Here is a 17,770-nt window from a genome sequence, read left to right on the forward strand (position 1 = left end):
ATATCTGAGTTGTTCATTTAATCGCCCACCCCAATACAAAAAGAGGTGCATTTTTAAGATCCAACTCCAAAAGAGATTGAGAGAATTCGACTCTCTTACCAACCCAAGAGACGGAGTTGAGAGTGAAGTGGGATATGCCTTCCACGTCCGTGTTTTAAAATCGTAACGCGCAAAAAAGGCGCAAGATCAATTTGTGCATTAGGCGCAAGGTGCAAGGCGAGGTGTATGTTCTTTTGAAGCAAGGCGTAAAAATATAAAAAAAATAAAATAAAATTCAAAAAATTATATATATATATTAAACATAATATTACTAAAAAATATAAAGTTAAATTTTAAAATAATGATTTAAAAACCTATTATTTAAAATTAAAATACATAAACATAAGATATAAAGCATATTCAAATGAGAATTTAAAAATAAAATCAAACATATAAAACCTCTAATCTCTTTTTTCACTCAATTGCAGTACTTCACATAACTATGTAATGTAAAATATATTACATTCCTGATTCTATGAGCCACCTTTGTGCAACGCCCTTCGAGGCAAGTGCAAACAAGTCTACATTAGGTCTTAAATTCTTAGTTTTAACATAAAAAATAATGATTTTATAGTTTTAATTATTTTTTAATAATACATTTTATTAGGATGAATGAATGAACAACATTACCAAATTGGGGGTTCATTCATTCATCCCAATAAAATACATTATTAAAAAACAATTTAAACTATAAAATCATTATTTTTTTTTTGTGAAAACTAAGAATTTAAGACCTAATGTGGACTTGTTTGGACTTGCCTCCAGCCCCCCAACCCAGCCATTATGTTCAAAAAAAAGCAAAAAAATGCCAAATTTTCAAAAGGCACATGCTTGAGCTAAGGCGCAAGGCACATCAAGCGCACCAGGCAAGCGCCTTTTGAAAGGGATGCACCTAGGACCTAAGCGAGAGGCGCATACCCTGAAATGCACCTCGCCTATGCACGTGAGGCACGCCTTTTATATCACTGCCCACATCCCACGTAAAAGATGTTCTCAATGTCAAAGATTAGCTGTGAGAAGCAGATGAGCAATTGTTACAGCATAGTGGAACCCATGTTCCGTGATTGTCACTGAAGAAAAAGACTAGTAAGCCTACAGATCAGACTCGCCTCATCAAATGTGTCCATGGATCATTATTGTGGGCTAGGCCCAGCAACTCGAAAGTTAAATCTAACTCAAGCTTTGAGTTAGATCACTTGGGACTTTGGTCTTTGGATATATATGCTACTCTCATTGTGTAAGCAGCTGCGTATCCAGTGCACTGTACATATGGGGGACTAGGGGTCGTCCATTTAGTAAAAACATGCATCCAACATAGTATAGTTAGCCTACCATAAACTTAGAAACCAGGTCAAATCCAGGTTTCAAAGAAGAAAGCAAAAAGAACAACAACAAAAAGGTTTCAAAACCAGGTTTCTAGAACGCCATTGCCCTGTGATTCTGTGATTTATGCGTGATATAAAATTCGAAAATAGACAACGATCGGATCAAACAATGGTTATTGGCTCATTGCTGCTTATGTTAAAACAATAAATTAATAGGTGATTTGATCATTAAGTGTGATTCATTGCTGGATTGCAGAACAACTAGTGACCTTTTGGGAGGGCATTCAAGCATTCATGCACCATCTTCTGGCTTTGCGAGGTGGCCCCCATCCCGGCAACCTATGAGCCATGTTTAGTTGGAGGGTTTGACTATGATATGGAAACAATATGATATCCGAAAAATAATTAACCAATAAACTGGAATCATAAACTAATAGCAAATCAGGTGTAATTTATCAAAATTTATGGGTAGGTTTTGATTGGTCAAAACTCTTTTCATATCATATCTTTCCGTATCATAGATTTTTCCTTTTACAGGCTTCTCGGATACCTATACATTATGGTATGGATATACAGATCAGATTAACATTATTTTTTTTATTTTTTCCATAGTTTTTCTATGCACATCATTTTTATTTTTGCCAAAACATTTGTATTTATTCTCGTCCGATGGTTAAATGGAGCGAAATTACAGTTGGGTTGTTTGCGGATTGTAATCGTGATGCATGCCGTTTGGCACTCTTCTTTACCTCAAAACACAGTATCGTTAAGAGTAGTGCAAACGATAATTCCTGATGAAATTTCAAAACCAGGGAAGTCAGAATAACAAGGAGAGGGTTGAAATTCTGCTTGAGGTTTAACATCTGATCTTCTATTGGTATTGGTATTATAGCCAATTTACTTTGTTTTTTTTTTTTTTGAATTCAAGTATTCTGTGCGCTTCATCTTGAAGATTTTCTATAGAGAGGGAAAAGTCAGATTGGATAGTTCAACCATCTAAATTCTAAAAGACTAGAGTAATATATTTGCAACCAAGCTCATATTAGACCGGTACATCCGTATCTTTTCTACTGCTTGTACAGATCCAACTGTAATCAATACAAACTACAACCTCTACAATCAGAGTAGACAATTGGCCTGCTTGGCATACTGCATACATCAAACTGCCTCCAGCAGATAATCTGTTTGACAGTTTGCAGTTCATCAACTTTCTCGAGAACCTAAAGGGCAATTTGGCCTAATTTGGCTAGTTTGCTGCACCTGCTCAGTGCTCACAAGTTTTGAAAAAAATTAGCTAACTATATTCCTGACCAAATTTAGATCATATTCTTGCTGATAAAATAACATAAACCAGATCGAAGTGATCATTTTCAATCAAAAGAAATTGCATCAACAAAAGAAAATTGCTTGGGATAGATGAAATTGCATGTATGAATCATTTCCCTGCAATAGGGAAAGATAAAATTCATCAACAAGATAATCCAGTGATCTTCTAGCTACAATTTTTATCATGTTTTTTTTTCTCAGTTAATAAATAAACAAGAGCATCCAGTACAAGGGCTATGCTACATAGGCAATAGATTTAAGTAGCATCTGAGCCATGGATAAATAGCAGGGTTACTCCATCCACAAGACTGATGAACTTCAGTAACTGACAGTCAAACCATATCAACCAAACCAGAAGGATTCTCGTAACTGTTAAACATATCACCACCATAACCTTTGTAACAAATAAATCTATTAGCCACTTCCACGTTTAAAATGTTCTCGAATGAACCTCTCTGCATGAGATGGGTACTTATTTCGAATGTATTCTCTAAGACACTTTTGATAGGAGAAGTCTATCCACCCACCATCTGTTCGTACCACAAACAAGCACCTTGAGTGTCTAAATTGAGGATGCCGATCAACCTTTGGAAAGGAAGAGACGAAGAGTCATTAGTTTGTTAAACAGCCTAATACTGTACACATATTCAACCTTTTTTTTTCTTCTCATACAATACGATCAGTTCTATCAATATTCAACCTATTTTTCTTCCCATACAATACAATCAGTTCTATCAGCTTTAATTGGCTAGCTAGCTTCAATTGATCAAGGAAAATGTACATGCAAAAAGTCTCTTTGCAAGACTTAATCTTGTTTAATAACTAGGTTAATCATTCCATAAAACTCACAACCAATGTACATGCAAAACAATCCATCAAAAGCTTTAAAAGGTAAATAGTAGCAGATTATGTCATAATCGGTTGGTGTTAAGATAGAGGGAAAATGTAAACCATAACTATGCTGGCAGGAAACTATTTCAGATAATGGCCCCTTTCAAGTTAGAAAGCCAACAACCCACAATTGATAATTTGAGGACTTGAAAACTTCACCCTATCAATTCATGGACACAAACAATATGTCGGACCACTTTGACTCCACTCTTTGATGTGTTTAGGCAAAGTTTACTACAGAGATTATTTCCTCTCTAATACATTTCTAAAAACCCCCAAAAATAAAGTAATATATAATTTGAAAATAAGACCATTGGAATAATGTTTGAGCATATTATAAAAGGAACAACTGCCCATGCTAAACTGGATGAATGACTACCTCAAGTGAGGATCATACTGCATCTCCAGTAAGCCCTATATGTATGCAATCTCTTATTTTCCTATGTCTTGCTACCAAAAACAACAATTGTATGTATGGTATTGGCAATACTTAACAGATTTATGGACAACAAAAGAGGATTATCTAAGGTCAGTGAGAGTTGAAAGCACAGTAAAATACAAATTTCAAATGAGCCCTCCTGCTACTGTGAAGCATCATGCCATGTTTCCACTAGAGTTAAGTCTGTTAAAAATATATAGCACAGATGGTGTATTGGCTTGAAGCTTGACTGATTTACAAGCACCCTAATAAGGAATTGTAGGTTTTCCATGCATAGTTGCAAATATACATTTACAACAGTATAGAGGAAAACATTAAAATATGAAAAAAAAAATCAACAACCAAGTTATACTACATATCCAATGAAAGCCTATATATGATTTTTTATTGATTATATAGGATGGTATTTACCATAATAGAATCAAGGCCACATCCAATTTTATCTTCAGAATGTGGATGATAAGCAAGAAGCTTTTCTACCACAGCCTTTTCATCTTCATCTGTTAGACGTTCTCCATCTTTATACCTGGCAGCAAGCAAATCTGTCAAACAGGGTAAAACAATATCTGAAAGCTCCAAGTGGATGATTCAATTTACACAGAAAAAAACTGATAGAGGTCAAGTTTTATGCAAAACCTTCATAAGACAGAGATCACCCCCCACATATGATACTTCTTTTGCAGGTGATAGACATAACTTAAGATTGCAATAAAAGAAAAGAAGAAAAAAAACAACAAACTTGAAACCCAATCCATTTGGTTTTGTTTTTCTTGGTAAAAGTAAATTATTCAGAGAAACTCCCTCTCACACAAAGGAGAGGGAGATCAGCAGAGGTTACAGAAGAGAGCCAAGTGAGCTGAGGAGAACCCACAGGACAGAGGGCTATGAGAGCTTTTTGGGTAATACTATGAGCTAATCGACTAAACTCTCTAAAAACATGAGAAAACTAAATGCTGACAAAAGAAGCTGCCAAACTGATAATGTCTTCCAGGATGGTGAAATGTGGAACTAGCTTGCAGAGCTCAGCATGCTTGATATCACAGATGAGAATTTGTGTGTACTCCACAAAAAGAGAACTGATCTTGGTTCAAGTCATCAAGAATAAACAATAAGAGAGTGTAGAAAGAGTGTAGTTCAGGCGTGATATATTAATTTTTCTTTTCATATGTTCTGTATTTTCTCATCAAGTCCTAGGGTAATTGATTCATAAGTGTTTGATCACATTTTGTGGAAATATGCTTTCTGCATTGTTTTCCTAAGCAAAGTTAGCACCAGAAATTGCATATCTCCCTCACACTCTTTATGCTGATTTGGAAGTTAAGACCCACACAAGAAGTGGCACCCAAAACAATTAGTAACTGAATGTGCATCTGATCAAGGTCTTTTGATGCAAATCAATGCAGCAGGTTGAATTTTCAAGTTTGTTGCACTTGTCTGAATGAAGAAGTCTTTCAAATCATCTTCATTTTCTAAAGTTAGGTTTTATCCGATTGCACATCCGATGAGCGCAAGATCACAGGATTCTCAGTTGAGGTAGTTTTGGGTTTTCATATTTACTTGCAAGATGAGGCATACAGTTTTTTGAAGTGAGGCACAAATTAAAAAAAAAATACATGAAAATGCCAAAAAAAATATTGTTTTTATAAGTAAAAATAAAAAATAATATTAACTAAAAATGCATACTTAAATTTTAAACTAAATGTTCTAAAAAGCCTATTTTCTCAAATTAAAATGCATAGACATAAACATATAAAATATATTCAAAGTGAAATGTAAAAATAAAATTAAACATACCATCTAAAACATATTTAAGTGCTCAACAATTCAAGCACATGAATTATTAGCTTTTTTGTAAGAACTGAAAATTGAGAAAGACTCTAAATTATAACAGTTGAAGGCAATTCCAGATTGGTAATCAGGTGGATGCAAAATCAAAGAGTAGGCCCATGGAGCAGTAGGTGTACTATAAGAGAAGTGAACAGAATTGCAAGAGAGTTGAAAGGACAACAAATGGTTAGGTAGATGCCTTGGCAAGACAAGGGGTTAGTAGGGAGCAGCTATTCTGGGGCACCACAACAGGAGTCTTAGCTAATGATGTAAATTAAGGAACAGTCTAGTTTGGGGGGAGGGCAGGGGAAGAGGGGCGAGTTTTAATCCCTGATGCAAGGGATGCACTAGCACTTGGCACTTGTACATTATTCATCTTTCTCAATTTTGATTTTAATTTTAATAAAATTTTTTCATCCATCAAAATAAACAATTCAAGCACATGAAACTTTCAATCTCTTTATTTCTTTCCTAATCACATTACTCTAAAAAGTGCACAATTCTAACCAAGGCGCACCAGGTGCACACCTTTGTAAAGGAGTTGCATCTGGACCTAGGCAAGGCGCAGGCCTTAAAATGCACCTCACCTGTGCACCTGAGGCACACCTTTTAAATCACTAGTTGGAGCAAGGTGTGTGAACTTACAAAACTTAGAGGACTGGAGGTAAGAGATATGAAGGCAGGTCATTTCACCTAAATATAAAAGCTCTTCATGTAGTGTACAATGTGAAGAAGAATAAAGAAATCCTGCCAATGGTTGTTAAAAGGTAACATACATAAAATAGGTGATGTTGGCTGCCCAGAATTGGGAAGCTCATTTGGCTGAACATTATGAGTTGAAAAAAGGTCACTGTTTGGAATCGACAGTTTAGAGGATATCTGAATGACTGAGAAATTGGACCAATGGCTGAGCTATTGCAGAAATTTCAGAATGTGAAGCCTTGCCTCAATGAAAAAGACAAGATGGACTTCGGACAGGTCAGGATCCGTTTCTGTATACTCATTTTTTAATAAAATGAAATTCATCGACAGAAAGCACTTTCCCTCACTCAAAGATATATGGCATCCCTCTGTGCCATCTAAGGTGATCTTTTTAGTTTGGAAAGAAACACTGGGCAATTGCCTAATGACAGGTAATCTTGACAGATGGGGTATGATGTTAGATGACAATGATAGTCTGCCAAACTCTACATTTCTGGAATTTATTAAAAAAAAAAAAACCTCTACATTTCTGGAATCAGCCAATCATCTATTTCAGAACTGCCATGTTTCTATAAACATCATCATCATCATCTAAGTCTCCCAACTATATGGGATCGGCTACATGAATCCTGTTTTGCCATTCCATTCTGTTCACCATCAGTCTTCCCACAAGCTTATCAAAGAAAGGAGAAGTTCCTACAAGGTGTAGGTGATGTTCTTAGGGCTTTAGAGCAGATCAGTTGAAGCTTTCTTCCATGAATGATATCTGAAGGGGGTGAGGAAAGGGATAGAGTTGTTTGAAATGTGCTACCTTCACAGTCATTTGGATTAAATGGAGCAAAAGAAATTCACAAATCTATTATCTATGAACAAAATATCAGTTCTGATGATATTAAAACAAGGAAAGTAAAGGGTGACCTGTGTTCATGGCTGTCAATAAACATGGTTTGCAGGGTAGTTCCTTACTATTCTTTTTTTTAATGCCAAAAGTGTTATTTGTGAACAGGCAATCTTTTTGATACTATTTACTTTTTTCCCATTGCACAATGCCTTAGTGTACAGGAGTGCAGATTTAATCTTTGCGATATATATTTCTTAATACAACATTTGAAAAAGAAAAAATAAAAGAAAGAAAGATAATAGGACTCGAGTCGAGAATGTTATGGGCAACATCAAATATTAAATAGGTCTATGACAGATATCAATATGTTTGCATTATTTCTGATTTAAGGCAGGTAAAAATTCAGAGCAACTTTCCATTGTTAATAAGACAACAATCATTGCAGTAAATAGTCACTAAGCACCATTAGCCCATGATACAGGTCAATGTTATAAGAAAACAAAAGTTATTATGGTGGGTGATGAAAATTATTGAAAGCCTCTATTTTCTGAGATGCCTAGTGTTGACTTCTATAGTGGTGTAATACTGTCATGTCACCATTGACCACCAAGATTTTATCAGGATAGGTAAGGATTCCCATTCAAGAAGAAGCTAAAGCCACCTGATAATGGCCCTAAAGCTAGCTTGACCAGATTCTACCATCAACATAAAGCTAGCTGCAGCCTCTTTTGAAGCATTTAAGATCCTAATCAAGTTATACATTTACTGACCCAATCTAGCCATAATCCAAACCCTGCTATCAGCCTTAATCCTAGCTTCTAATCTGTTCATTAACATAACCGGATAACCCAGATTCAGCCTTCCTTCAAACCCAATGAAATCCTTCTTGACTATCCTAATTTTCAGTGATTAAAAAAATACATTTAATTTCACCATGTTTAAATATGGCTGCAGCATTACCTTGAAATCCAAAAAATAGTATACTTCTCCTACATCACCCTTGCTATCAAAGATATTTAAAAGCATTGAGATACTTCTTGAGAACCCAAGTTCTCTAATAGAAAAGAACACATCTTCCTGGGGGAACAAATGCCATTTTACCTTTTGCAGGAGAAGCTATTACCCAGTGGTGATCCACCAATCCAGGATCTTGGGAGCAGTACACTGGAAACAGATTAACCTTTTTGGCATTCTTTTGCATAAAGTGGCTGCTCTCTCAGACTGAATTTTGCACCTGACATGCTTGTTAACCTGGGATTTTACCACTGCACCAAGCGAATGCCTGATAGGAATCAATCAGCACCCATGAAGACTTATTCTAGAAAGGCCTTATAACAAGTCCTGATATGGCATAGTGGTGGTACTTGGGATTTGGACTGAATTGAAAATGCCAAGGGTATTTTTGTCATTTTCTGTGGAGGTCCAATGATAGGGTTTAAATTGTCTAATTATAGTTTGTTTATGTTTAAAATTTCAGTCATTGCATAAGTAAGATTAGAATTACTGAGTCTTCTTTGAATTGAAATAGGATATGACAGCTTAGTTTGAATCCTACTAGGATTATTGAGTCTAACAGTTTTACTCCTAAGACTATTATGAGTCTAACAGTTTGACTCCTAGGCTTATAATGAGTTTAGAGTCTATAAATATGTATGGACGTTTTTTTTTATGAATAATATGATTCAGAAACAAATTTAGAGTGAGTTCATACATCATCCCAGTGAGAGGCACGAGCTGCAGTCCCTCCTTGAAACTTACAAGTAAAGTAGGAAAGAAAAACAAGAATCACAACTGAGCCCAAAATAATTCTTCCCTATTTACCCCTTGCTTAGCTAACATATCTGACAAAGTATTTACTGATCTCCCCACCCACTGTACAGTGACCAACATATTCCTTGTCAGCCAACTAAATTTCTTCATTTCATTCTTGTATCGCCACATAGCCTCTTCAGGATTTTTCAACCAACCCACCGCCACTTTGGAGTCCCCCTCAATTATTAGTTGTTGTACCCCCAGCTGGTTTGCAAATTGCACCCCTTGTACAGCAGCTAAGAGTTCTGCCCTAATGGAGTTCCCAAATCCCAAGGGACCTGAGTAAAGCAACAAAATCTCTCCCTTCGCATTTCTTAAAGCACCCCCCATTCCGGATAAACCTAGATTACCCATGCTACTTCCATCAAGGTTCAACTTTAGTGAGCCTTCGGATGGAGGAGACCAGCTTGTAATTGATTTGTCCTTTAGAGATGAACACCTCGCTACTGCTGACCAATTTCTCCAAAGGTCATTAAAGGAGAATTGATGAAAGATTTCCAAGGTCTTCAGCCAATGTATTGCCCTATTTAACACACAGTCTTTCAAATCTTGGCTGCTCCTTTCCTTTTCTTGAAAGATTCTAAGATTTCTTTCTTCCCAAAGAGTCCAAATCAAAGCAACACGAGCACATCTCCACATAATTCTCCCTATTTTTGTAGGCCAATAAAAGGTAGAATGGTTGAAGAGCATGTGAACTTCTGCTGGTAGACTCCAACTACCCCCAAACAACGAAAGTAGCCAAGCCCAAAGGTCTGCAGAAAAGGGACAAGATATTAATAAATGGTAACAATCCTCACCGTGAGCTCTACAGAGGATACACCAATTAAGAGAAATACAGAGGAAAGGTCTTCTCTTTTGTAGGTTATCTAAAGTATTAACTTTCCCATGGAATACTTCCCAACAAAATGCCATAATTTTAGGGGGAACTGGCCTACACCAAATTTCTTTTGACGGAAAGGGTTGGTGAGTAGAAAGTTGAGAGGTGGACTTGAAAAAAGAAGCACAAGTGAAGGTTCCATTGGGTCTAGGAGTCCAAACCCTCTTATCTGGCTTGGAGGGATCCAAACAAACCTGATTAAGACAACCAAGCAAAGCAAAAAGAGAATTAATTTCATCATCCCTAAGACCCCTACGAAACCCAAAATCCCAAGTAGGATCTAAGGGTGTTCCCAAAGGTGAGACAAATGTTGAGACCACCTCTTTTTTGTACAAAGAAATAGAAAAAAGCGAAGGGAACAAATCCTTTAACGGTGTCTCCTACCCAAATATCCTCCCAAAAAAGGACAGAGTTGCTAGAACAAACTTCATACCTGATAAAATTGAGGAATTGAGGAAGGGTGTTGTGAATAGCCTTCCAAGGTGCTACTAGGTCAGTTTGCCTCGATACACCAGCATCCCATCCATTCTCTGACCTCCCATGAATGCTTTCCACCACCTCATGCCACAATCTCTCTCTTTCCAAAGGCCATCGCCATAACCATTTCCCTAACAGGGTTTGATTTTTTCTAGTTACCCTCCCAAGTCCCAAACCCCCTTCTTTACTTCTGCACACAATTTCCCAATTAACCAAGTGATCATTTTTTTCTTGTCCCAGCTCCCATAAGAAATCTCTCATCAACTTCTCCAGTTTCCTAGCTTCCCTAATTGGTATCCTAAAAACAAACAAATAATAGGTAGGTAAATTAGCCAAGGTAGCTCTTATTAGGGTAATTCTCCCTCCTAAAGAGATATAATTCCTCTTCCATGAGGCTAATCTCTTCTCAAACTTTTCTCTCACTGGGGTCCAAAATCTACTCTCCCTAGGATTTGCCCCTAAAGGAAGCCCTAAATATGGCATAGGCCAAACAGAAGTGGAACACTCAAGACACTCCGTAATAGCCTCGACCTCCCCTACCTCCAAATTTATACCCGCTATGCAGCTCTTTTCTAGATTTATTCTCAAGTTAGAGATACTTTCAAAACCTTTTATTAGCTCCTTTAGGTTTGCTACCTTTTCGCTAAGACCTCCTTCACAAAAGATCATTAGGTCATCTGCAAACTGAAGGTGGGTGACAGGAACTTGGTGTCTCCCTATTCTTCAACCCCTAATGGCATCTTCGCTGTCAGCCTTAGTAATGATCCTACTAATCACATCAGCTACTAAGGTAAAAAGGAAGGATGAGAGTGGATCCCCTTGCCTAACACCCCTGCAAGCTGGAAAAAAATCCCTCACCATACCATTTACCAGAATAGAGTAGTGACAAGTACTAATACACCCAAAGATCCAATTACACCACTTGTCCCCAAACCCACAGTTTTGCATAACCTCTAATAGAAACTTCCAGTCCACCAAATCATAGGCCTTTTCAAGATCCAATTTACAAATGAATCCTCTCTTACTAGACCTTTTCATTTCCTCCACACACTCATTCGCAATTAAGATTTGATCTGTTATTTGTCGCCCTTGAATGAAGCCCGTGTGTTTCACTAATGATAAAAGGGAGGACTATTTTGATCCTCAATGAGAGCACTTTAGCCAGAATTTTATAGATGCTTGTCACCAGACTAATATGCCTAAAATCTTTTGGGTGGTTGGCATCAATCTTCTTAGGTATCAGGGCCAAAAAGGTGGCATTAATTCCAGGACTTATAGTGTGATTGTCTGCAAATTCCTTAAAGACTTCAACTAAATCCTCTTTCACCACCTCCCAACAGTCTTGATAAAAGCCCATCGTAAAGCCATCTGGACGTTTTACACAAAGGCAATGAAATATATTGAGTTTTCTTCAGCTTATGCTAGCTATGGTGAGTGATTCCCATGCCTTAGAGTGAATCTAGGCACCCCGTGAGTGATTCCAGGTATTTTCTCTCTTCTTTCTCTTTTATTCCTTCAAGAAGCCATTACAGCCATAAAACTTTGATCAATAAGACCATTCAACATTCTCTAAGGACTAGAACTGAGCTGGTCCTACATCAATGCCCCTATCCACCTTTTGCAGGAGAAGCTATTACCCAGTGGCGATCCAGAAATCCAGGATCTTGGGAGTGAATGAGCGATACACTGGATACCAACTAACCTTTTTGGCATTCTTTTGCATAAAGTGGCTGCTCTCTCAGACTGAACCCTGGAACCTGACATTCTCATGCTTATTAACCTGGGATTTTACCACTGCACCAAGCAAATGCCCTTGATATTTTGTTATTTTGCTCCTAATATTTGGAATTGGGTCTTTATGTTGCTTGGGTGCAAGTGGAACTTGCCCTCTGAAGTAAATTTGCTTTTTGATCCCTCAGAAGCCTTGCTAAAGTAAAGGAGTGCATAATGACAAGGACAATCTTTTGGATGAAAACTTCAAACCTTTTTGTGAAGTATCCTTTTGACAATTTTAGGAGAACTTGCCCTCTGAAGTAAATTTGCTTTTTGATCCCTCAAAAGCCTTGCTAAAGTAAAGGAGTGCATAATGACAAGGACAATCTTTTGGATGAAAACTTCAAACCTTTTTGTGAAGTATCCTTTTGACAATTTTAGGAGAAATTGGGCAGAAGTGGCATCCACAACCTCTAAAAAGAATAGATTACAAACAGAATGGAGACCCCCTCTGGAGGGAGTGGTAAAGCTAAACTTTGACAAGAGAAGTCAAGGTAATCCAAGGACCTTGGGTATAGGAGGGGTTTTGAGATATAAGGAGCAGCATTTTATCCTTATTTTCAAGACCAGTGGGAGTTGGCAACTCTACAAAGGCTGAGATACTGGCAGTAATACAAGGAATAAAAGGGGACTCTAAGGTGGTAGTGGGTTGGTTGTCGAATCCAGAAACAGTCTTTCGGGGCTACAGGGATCTTCTCAAGAAAGTTAATTGGCTTATAAGTGTAACTGATGTGGGCCCCATGGCTGTGGTCCCCACTGTGTTCGTATGACAGCACATGTAATCTTTGTTAGTTATATCAGTGTTAGTTGGTAGTTATTTCAGACAGCTTGTTATTTCAGCTTATTAGTGTTTTATTTGCCATGTAAGCATTAAGGGCAATTCTGCCTTTTTCTACAATTAGTGAACATAACATATAAATATTAAGAGTGGGACGGCAGATTCAATCTATCTGTCCCTCTCCTTTCTAAACCCTTGTGTACTTCTGCTTCTCCTCCTTTTCTCCTTCTTTTCTCCATCCGAAACCTTTTTGGATTCAAGATTGACTGTAGTCTTGATCGACTACTATAAGGAACATGTCAATTAGATTTCAATGGGTTAGTAGATCGGCAAATAGCTAATTCTTTGGCTAAAGAAGGGGTATCAAGGGGTGGATTGTTTTGGGCTATCTTATAATTATAATTCTATTTAGACTTTAGAATGTGCTTATATTCTCAGTTTTAAGGGGAGGTAACATCTCGTGCCTCCTCTTAGGGTGCTTGTACACTTTTTCTATTCTTAATAAAACTGCCACTCATTTATCAAAAAAAAAAAAAAAGACCTTGCTAATGTAGCTGAAATAATCAATGTTCTGAGAACCAGACCGGGCATAGGACTGGAGAGGGGAGAGGTTCAACCAGGGTCGAACCGAAGGTCAAACCATGATGACGTGGCATATACATATATATACTAGAGGTCATATAAATATTATATGTAATATATTTTACATTACAACTTTTAATATACTTACATATGGTGCATTGATGGCAATTGGTAAGTTCCTTAATTTTTAAAGAAAATGATTAGGGTTCAAGTCTCTTAATTTACATTTTCTCTAAATACATGCTTAATAAAGTAATATGTACAATAAAAGAGTCATTAATTAACACAAGAGGTAGACTAATGGTAATTAAGCAATATATGAAAATAAGAGGTCATAGGTTCAAATTTTGATGAGCACATTTTATACTTTCCATTAGTTAAGGACCTAGGCGGTTTCATGAAACTGGGACTGGTTCACCGGTTTTCCAGTAAACCGGCCGGTCAGCCGGTTTTCACCAGGTTTTTAATCAAAACGATTATTGGGGTATGACCGAACCGGCTAGGGTCCCAGGTCTCGGCTCAACCAGTCCGACCGGCTGGCCCGGCCCGGTTTTCTAAACATTGGGGATAATAAACCATGTAGCTACAATGTCCCTCCCCACCTCAATAAGTTAGGAATAAACTTTTGAGTCATTAGCATATATCTATTCTTGGTACATTGAAACATTAAATTGATGCCTATCCAATCATGAGCGTATCATATTTCAGTAAATATGTCTATATCCAATTATTATGAAAGCTTTGTGTAGAAAGAGAAATGAATAATTCAAAGGCCAGGTATTGACATTGTATATGGATCAATTACACATTCCAATTTGATGACAAAACAGTTAAAGATATATAGGAAAACTCCCTACAGACATCTTTAAATTTCAGCCTTAAGCCACAAATGCATGCATCCCATGGCTACTGGTCCATTTTCCAACTGATCGAAGACCATGCCCAGTCATTATAAATTTGGGTGTAGAAATAACAACAATTAATTAAAGTCAGGTGTTGAGGTTGTAATGTATCAATGACGCACTCCAGTTCAATGCCAAACTATCTAAAGAAAGATGACGAGTTGGGTTCCAAATGACTTTTATTGAGATGTTAAATATAAGAAATTGGCAAGCATTTACTTCACAATTGTGAAGCATTACTTAGCTCATTGCCAGGGTATTCTCAATATATTTAGGGAAAACAAATGTTATCAATTATGTGATGTTAGAAGCAAAGTATTCTTCAAAAGACCTTTAAATATTCTCTGGACAATGAAATTCCGAAATAAGTTAATTAACATTTAACAGGAGAATCTGCATTGGAAGTTATCCTTGCTATTACATTGTAATTTTCATGTTTAGTTTCATAGAAGGGGCAACTTTCCACTCCACGGTTAGTAAGCATCAGTCACAAACACAATTACCCTCTTCTGGATGTCTCATACAAGTTCCAACAAAGAAGAAATGAAGATGAAAGCTAAAATCCATGGAAACTCCAATTTAGCATAAGTATCCAACATGCTTTGAGGCAATAAAACGTGAAAACACAACCATTTCTGAATCCACTAATAAAGTTAATTATGGAATTGTTTAAAAGAATGTATACTTGATTAAATATAAATTGGATTCGTGAATGTTTAAAAAGAACCTAGACAATGGCATAAATATTGCTGCGAATGTACCAAAAGTTGTTCATTTCCCTGACACTGTGCAATAATATGATGGCTCTAAAAAATTCTATAATTCGTCAATATTGCTACTTCAAAAAGGACATACTTGAAGCATTTTAGAAAATGCCATTACCATGATTTCATTGTGGTCCAAGAAGCAATGAGATAGAAGATTAGCATTATTTAAAGAAGTTATTTATTGCAGAACAAACAAGCATTCAGTTGGTTATGCTATAATAGAGGTCAAAGTTCACTCTTGCCACGCTACGATGAAGACTCAAACTTCCTTCAGTTCTGATTATTTTCTAGAGCAAATGAATAGAGAAGAACAGAGCGATTCCTCTCTTTGACTCCTTGGACCCACTCTACCTATCAGAGTAGAACGGTATCATTTTCTTTGAATACCCAGTTATTTCCTACTTCCGTGAAGGTTTTTTTTTTTCCTGTGAGTGGTTAAAATTTTCTAAAGTCTATCCTTTCTTTTCCTAAGAAAATGGGTCAGTGAGAAAATTCCAAAGTGGTTTTTCTTTTCTTTTCTTTCCTCTTCTACCATCGATTAGAGGAGATTGTGTCATATACTTCAGTTCCATCCCAAACGAATCGGTGAGTGGTCAGTGACTCAAATTACGCGTCTCTGAGACCTCCTGTTTGCTCTGAATTATCGGTTCTCACTGACATTTAAATAAAATTGAAGAAACAAAATAAGCGTCAAAAAATAGGAGGGGGATGAGGAGAATAATAAATTTAGCTTTCCGGGAAATTTACTTGTTAGAATGGAGAATCTCCTTGGTAAGAAAAGTAATGGGCTCGATGTCTCGAAGAATCTCCGCCTCTCTATCTTTCCACCGCCGGTATCCGGGGTCGTCCAACCGAGAGTGCCGTAGCGGTTCTTTGGCACTCCAATCAGCTGTGCGCTCTATCCCGGCGATCTCATTACTGTGTGGCTGACACGGCTCGGCCGCCGCACAATAAGACGGTCTGCCCACAGCGGCAAAGAAACCAGAGGCGGAACTGCGTTGTTGGAATCGGGTATAGAGGAGGGGGATACCTCTTAGGAGTAACGGGGCGGCCATGAATGAGAGTAGGGAATGGCGGAGCGACAGTGTACGCATCCTGTGGTTTTCCTTCGTAATAGAAATTAGAAAATTAAATAAATTAAAGGTTATTATATAAAATTTTACTTCACTTTTTTTCAGGATAAAATATAAAAACCTCCCTTCATGTTTCACTTTCGCAGAAACGATAAACCTCCCATGTAAAAACCTGCAGTTACATCTCTTTTATTATTGTCCTCTAAAAAAATCTAATGCATTAATTTTCCAAAAAAGTATTTATTACCCTTATATCTAATTCAGATGAAAATTAACTAAAACATCCCAGGAAAAAGTATTTTTAATTAAAAAACCTATTAAAACAGTAGGTTTAGTGAAATTTAAATGGACAAATCTGATATTTTGATTTTTGAATTATATTGAAAGATGTATTTAGTGAGCTGTAAGGGCAATTTTATAACTTTGAAGTCTCCATTTTTAGGACAAAAATAGAAAGGAGGTAATTGTAGTGTCAAACATTTCAAGGGACGTTTGTATATTTTACCGTGACACTCCATGTGCTTTACCGTAAGAACTAAATCAGTAGACTGTAATTTGGTTCGAGTGATAATTTGGTCCTCGAATTTTAAAATACAATAATCTAGTATCCAAATTTTTAAAATGTGACAATCTAGAATTTGAATTTTTAAAATGTGACAATTCAGTATTTGTCGTTAATCAATTCGTTAATCAGCTGTTAAGTGATATTTGAAAAGTCAAAAATGCCCTTTGAGTGTCATCTAATTTTCTTTATCAACCATCAAAATGTTAACAAAAATCTGAACAGTTTCAAATCGTAGCATCTTCTATTAAAAAAAAAATTGGTAATTGTTTAGAAGAATCTAGAATTTGAGACTGTTTATTTTATTGTCAATGTTTTGATGGTTGATAAAGAGAATTAGATGGCATTCTTAAGACATTTTTTACTCTTCAAATATCACTTAACGGCAAGTATCAAATTGTCACATTTTGAAAGTTTGAGTACTGAATTATCGCATTTAAAGTTTGGGGACCAAATTATCACTCGAACCAAAGTACAAGAATTTTCCCTAACTAAAACACTCATATACTTCGCATATTACTAAGGCACCCCCTGATGGTTTGCATTTTGAGTCTGTTTATTTATTGTTCTTTCACTTTGATGAAGATGCAATTTGACAATTTTAGCCATGGCTTCTATTACCATAAGAAGGAAATGTCTATTTTGCTCCTATTTAAATGAGGGTGACAGTGGATTAGTCGTCCCTCAAAAGCCTTAATCAGAGAGGAATATCACAATCACTCGAAACCCTTGATCAAGGATTAGGAAAAGAAAAGAAAAATAATATGCATGCATTTC

At 36.7% G+C, this 17,770-nt stretch overlaps 1 protein-coding gene across 1 annotated transcript; it reads right to left on the reverse strand.

Annotated features, from left to right (window-relative positions):
- Nucleotides 1-2,748: 2,748 nt before the first annotated feature.
- On the reverse strand, nucleotides 2,749-16,479 carry LOC148850261 (DCL-like protein). The gene is made up of 3 exons (XM_088946591.1): nucleotides 16,106-16,479; nucleotides 4,432-4,546; nucleotides 2,749-3,275 (listed from the first exon to the last, which is right to left on the reverse strand). The coding sequence occupies exons 1-3, from the start codon at nucleotides 16,450-16,452 to the stop codon at nucleotides 3,105-3,107; spliced, it is 633 nt and encodes a 210-aa protein (XP_088802717.1). The 5' UTR covers nucleotides 16,453-16,479; the 3' UTR covers nucleotides 2,749-3,104.
- Nucleotides 16,480-17,770: the final 1,291 nt, after the last annotated feature.

Source organism: Nelumbo lutea, chromosome 5 (assembly GCF_056320005.1).
Source record: "Nelumbo lutea isolate HS-2025 chromosome 5, American lotus-T2T, whole genome shotgun sequence".
In the NCBI taxonomy this organism is placed as follows: Eukaryota; Viridiplantae; Streptophyta; class Magnoliopsida; order Proteales; family Nelumbonaceae; genus Nelumbo; species Nelumbo lutea.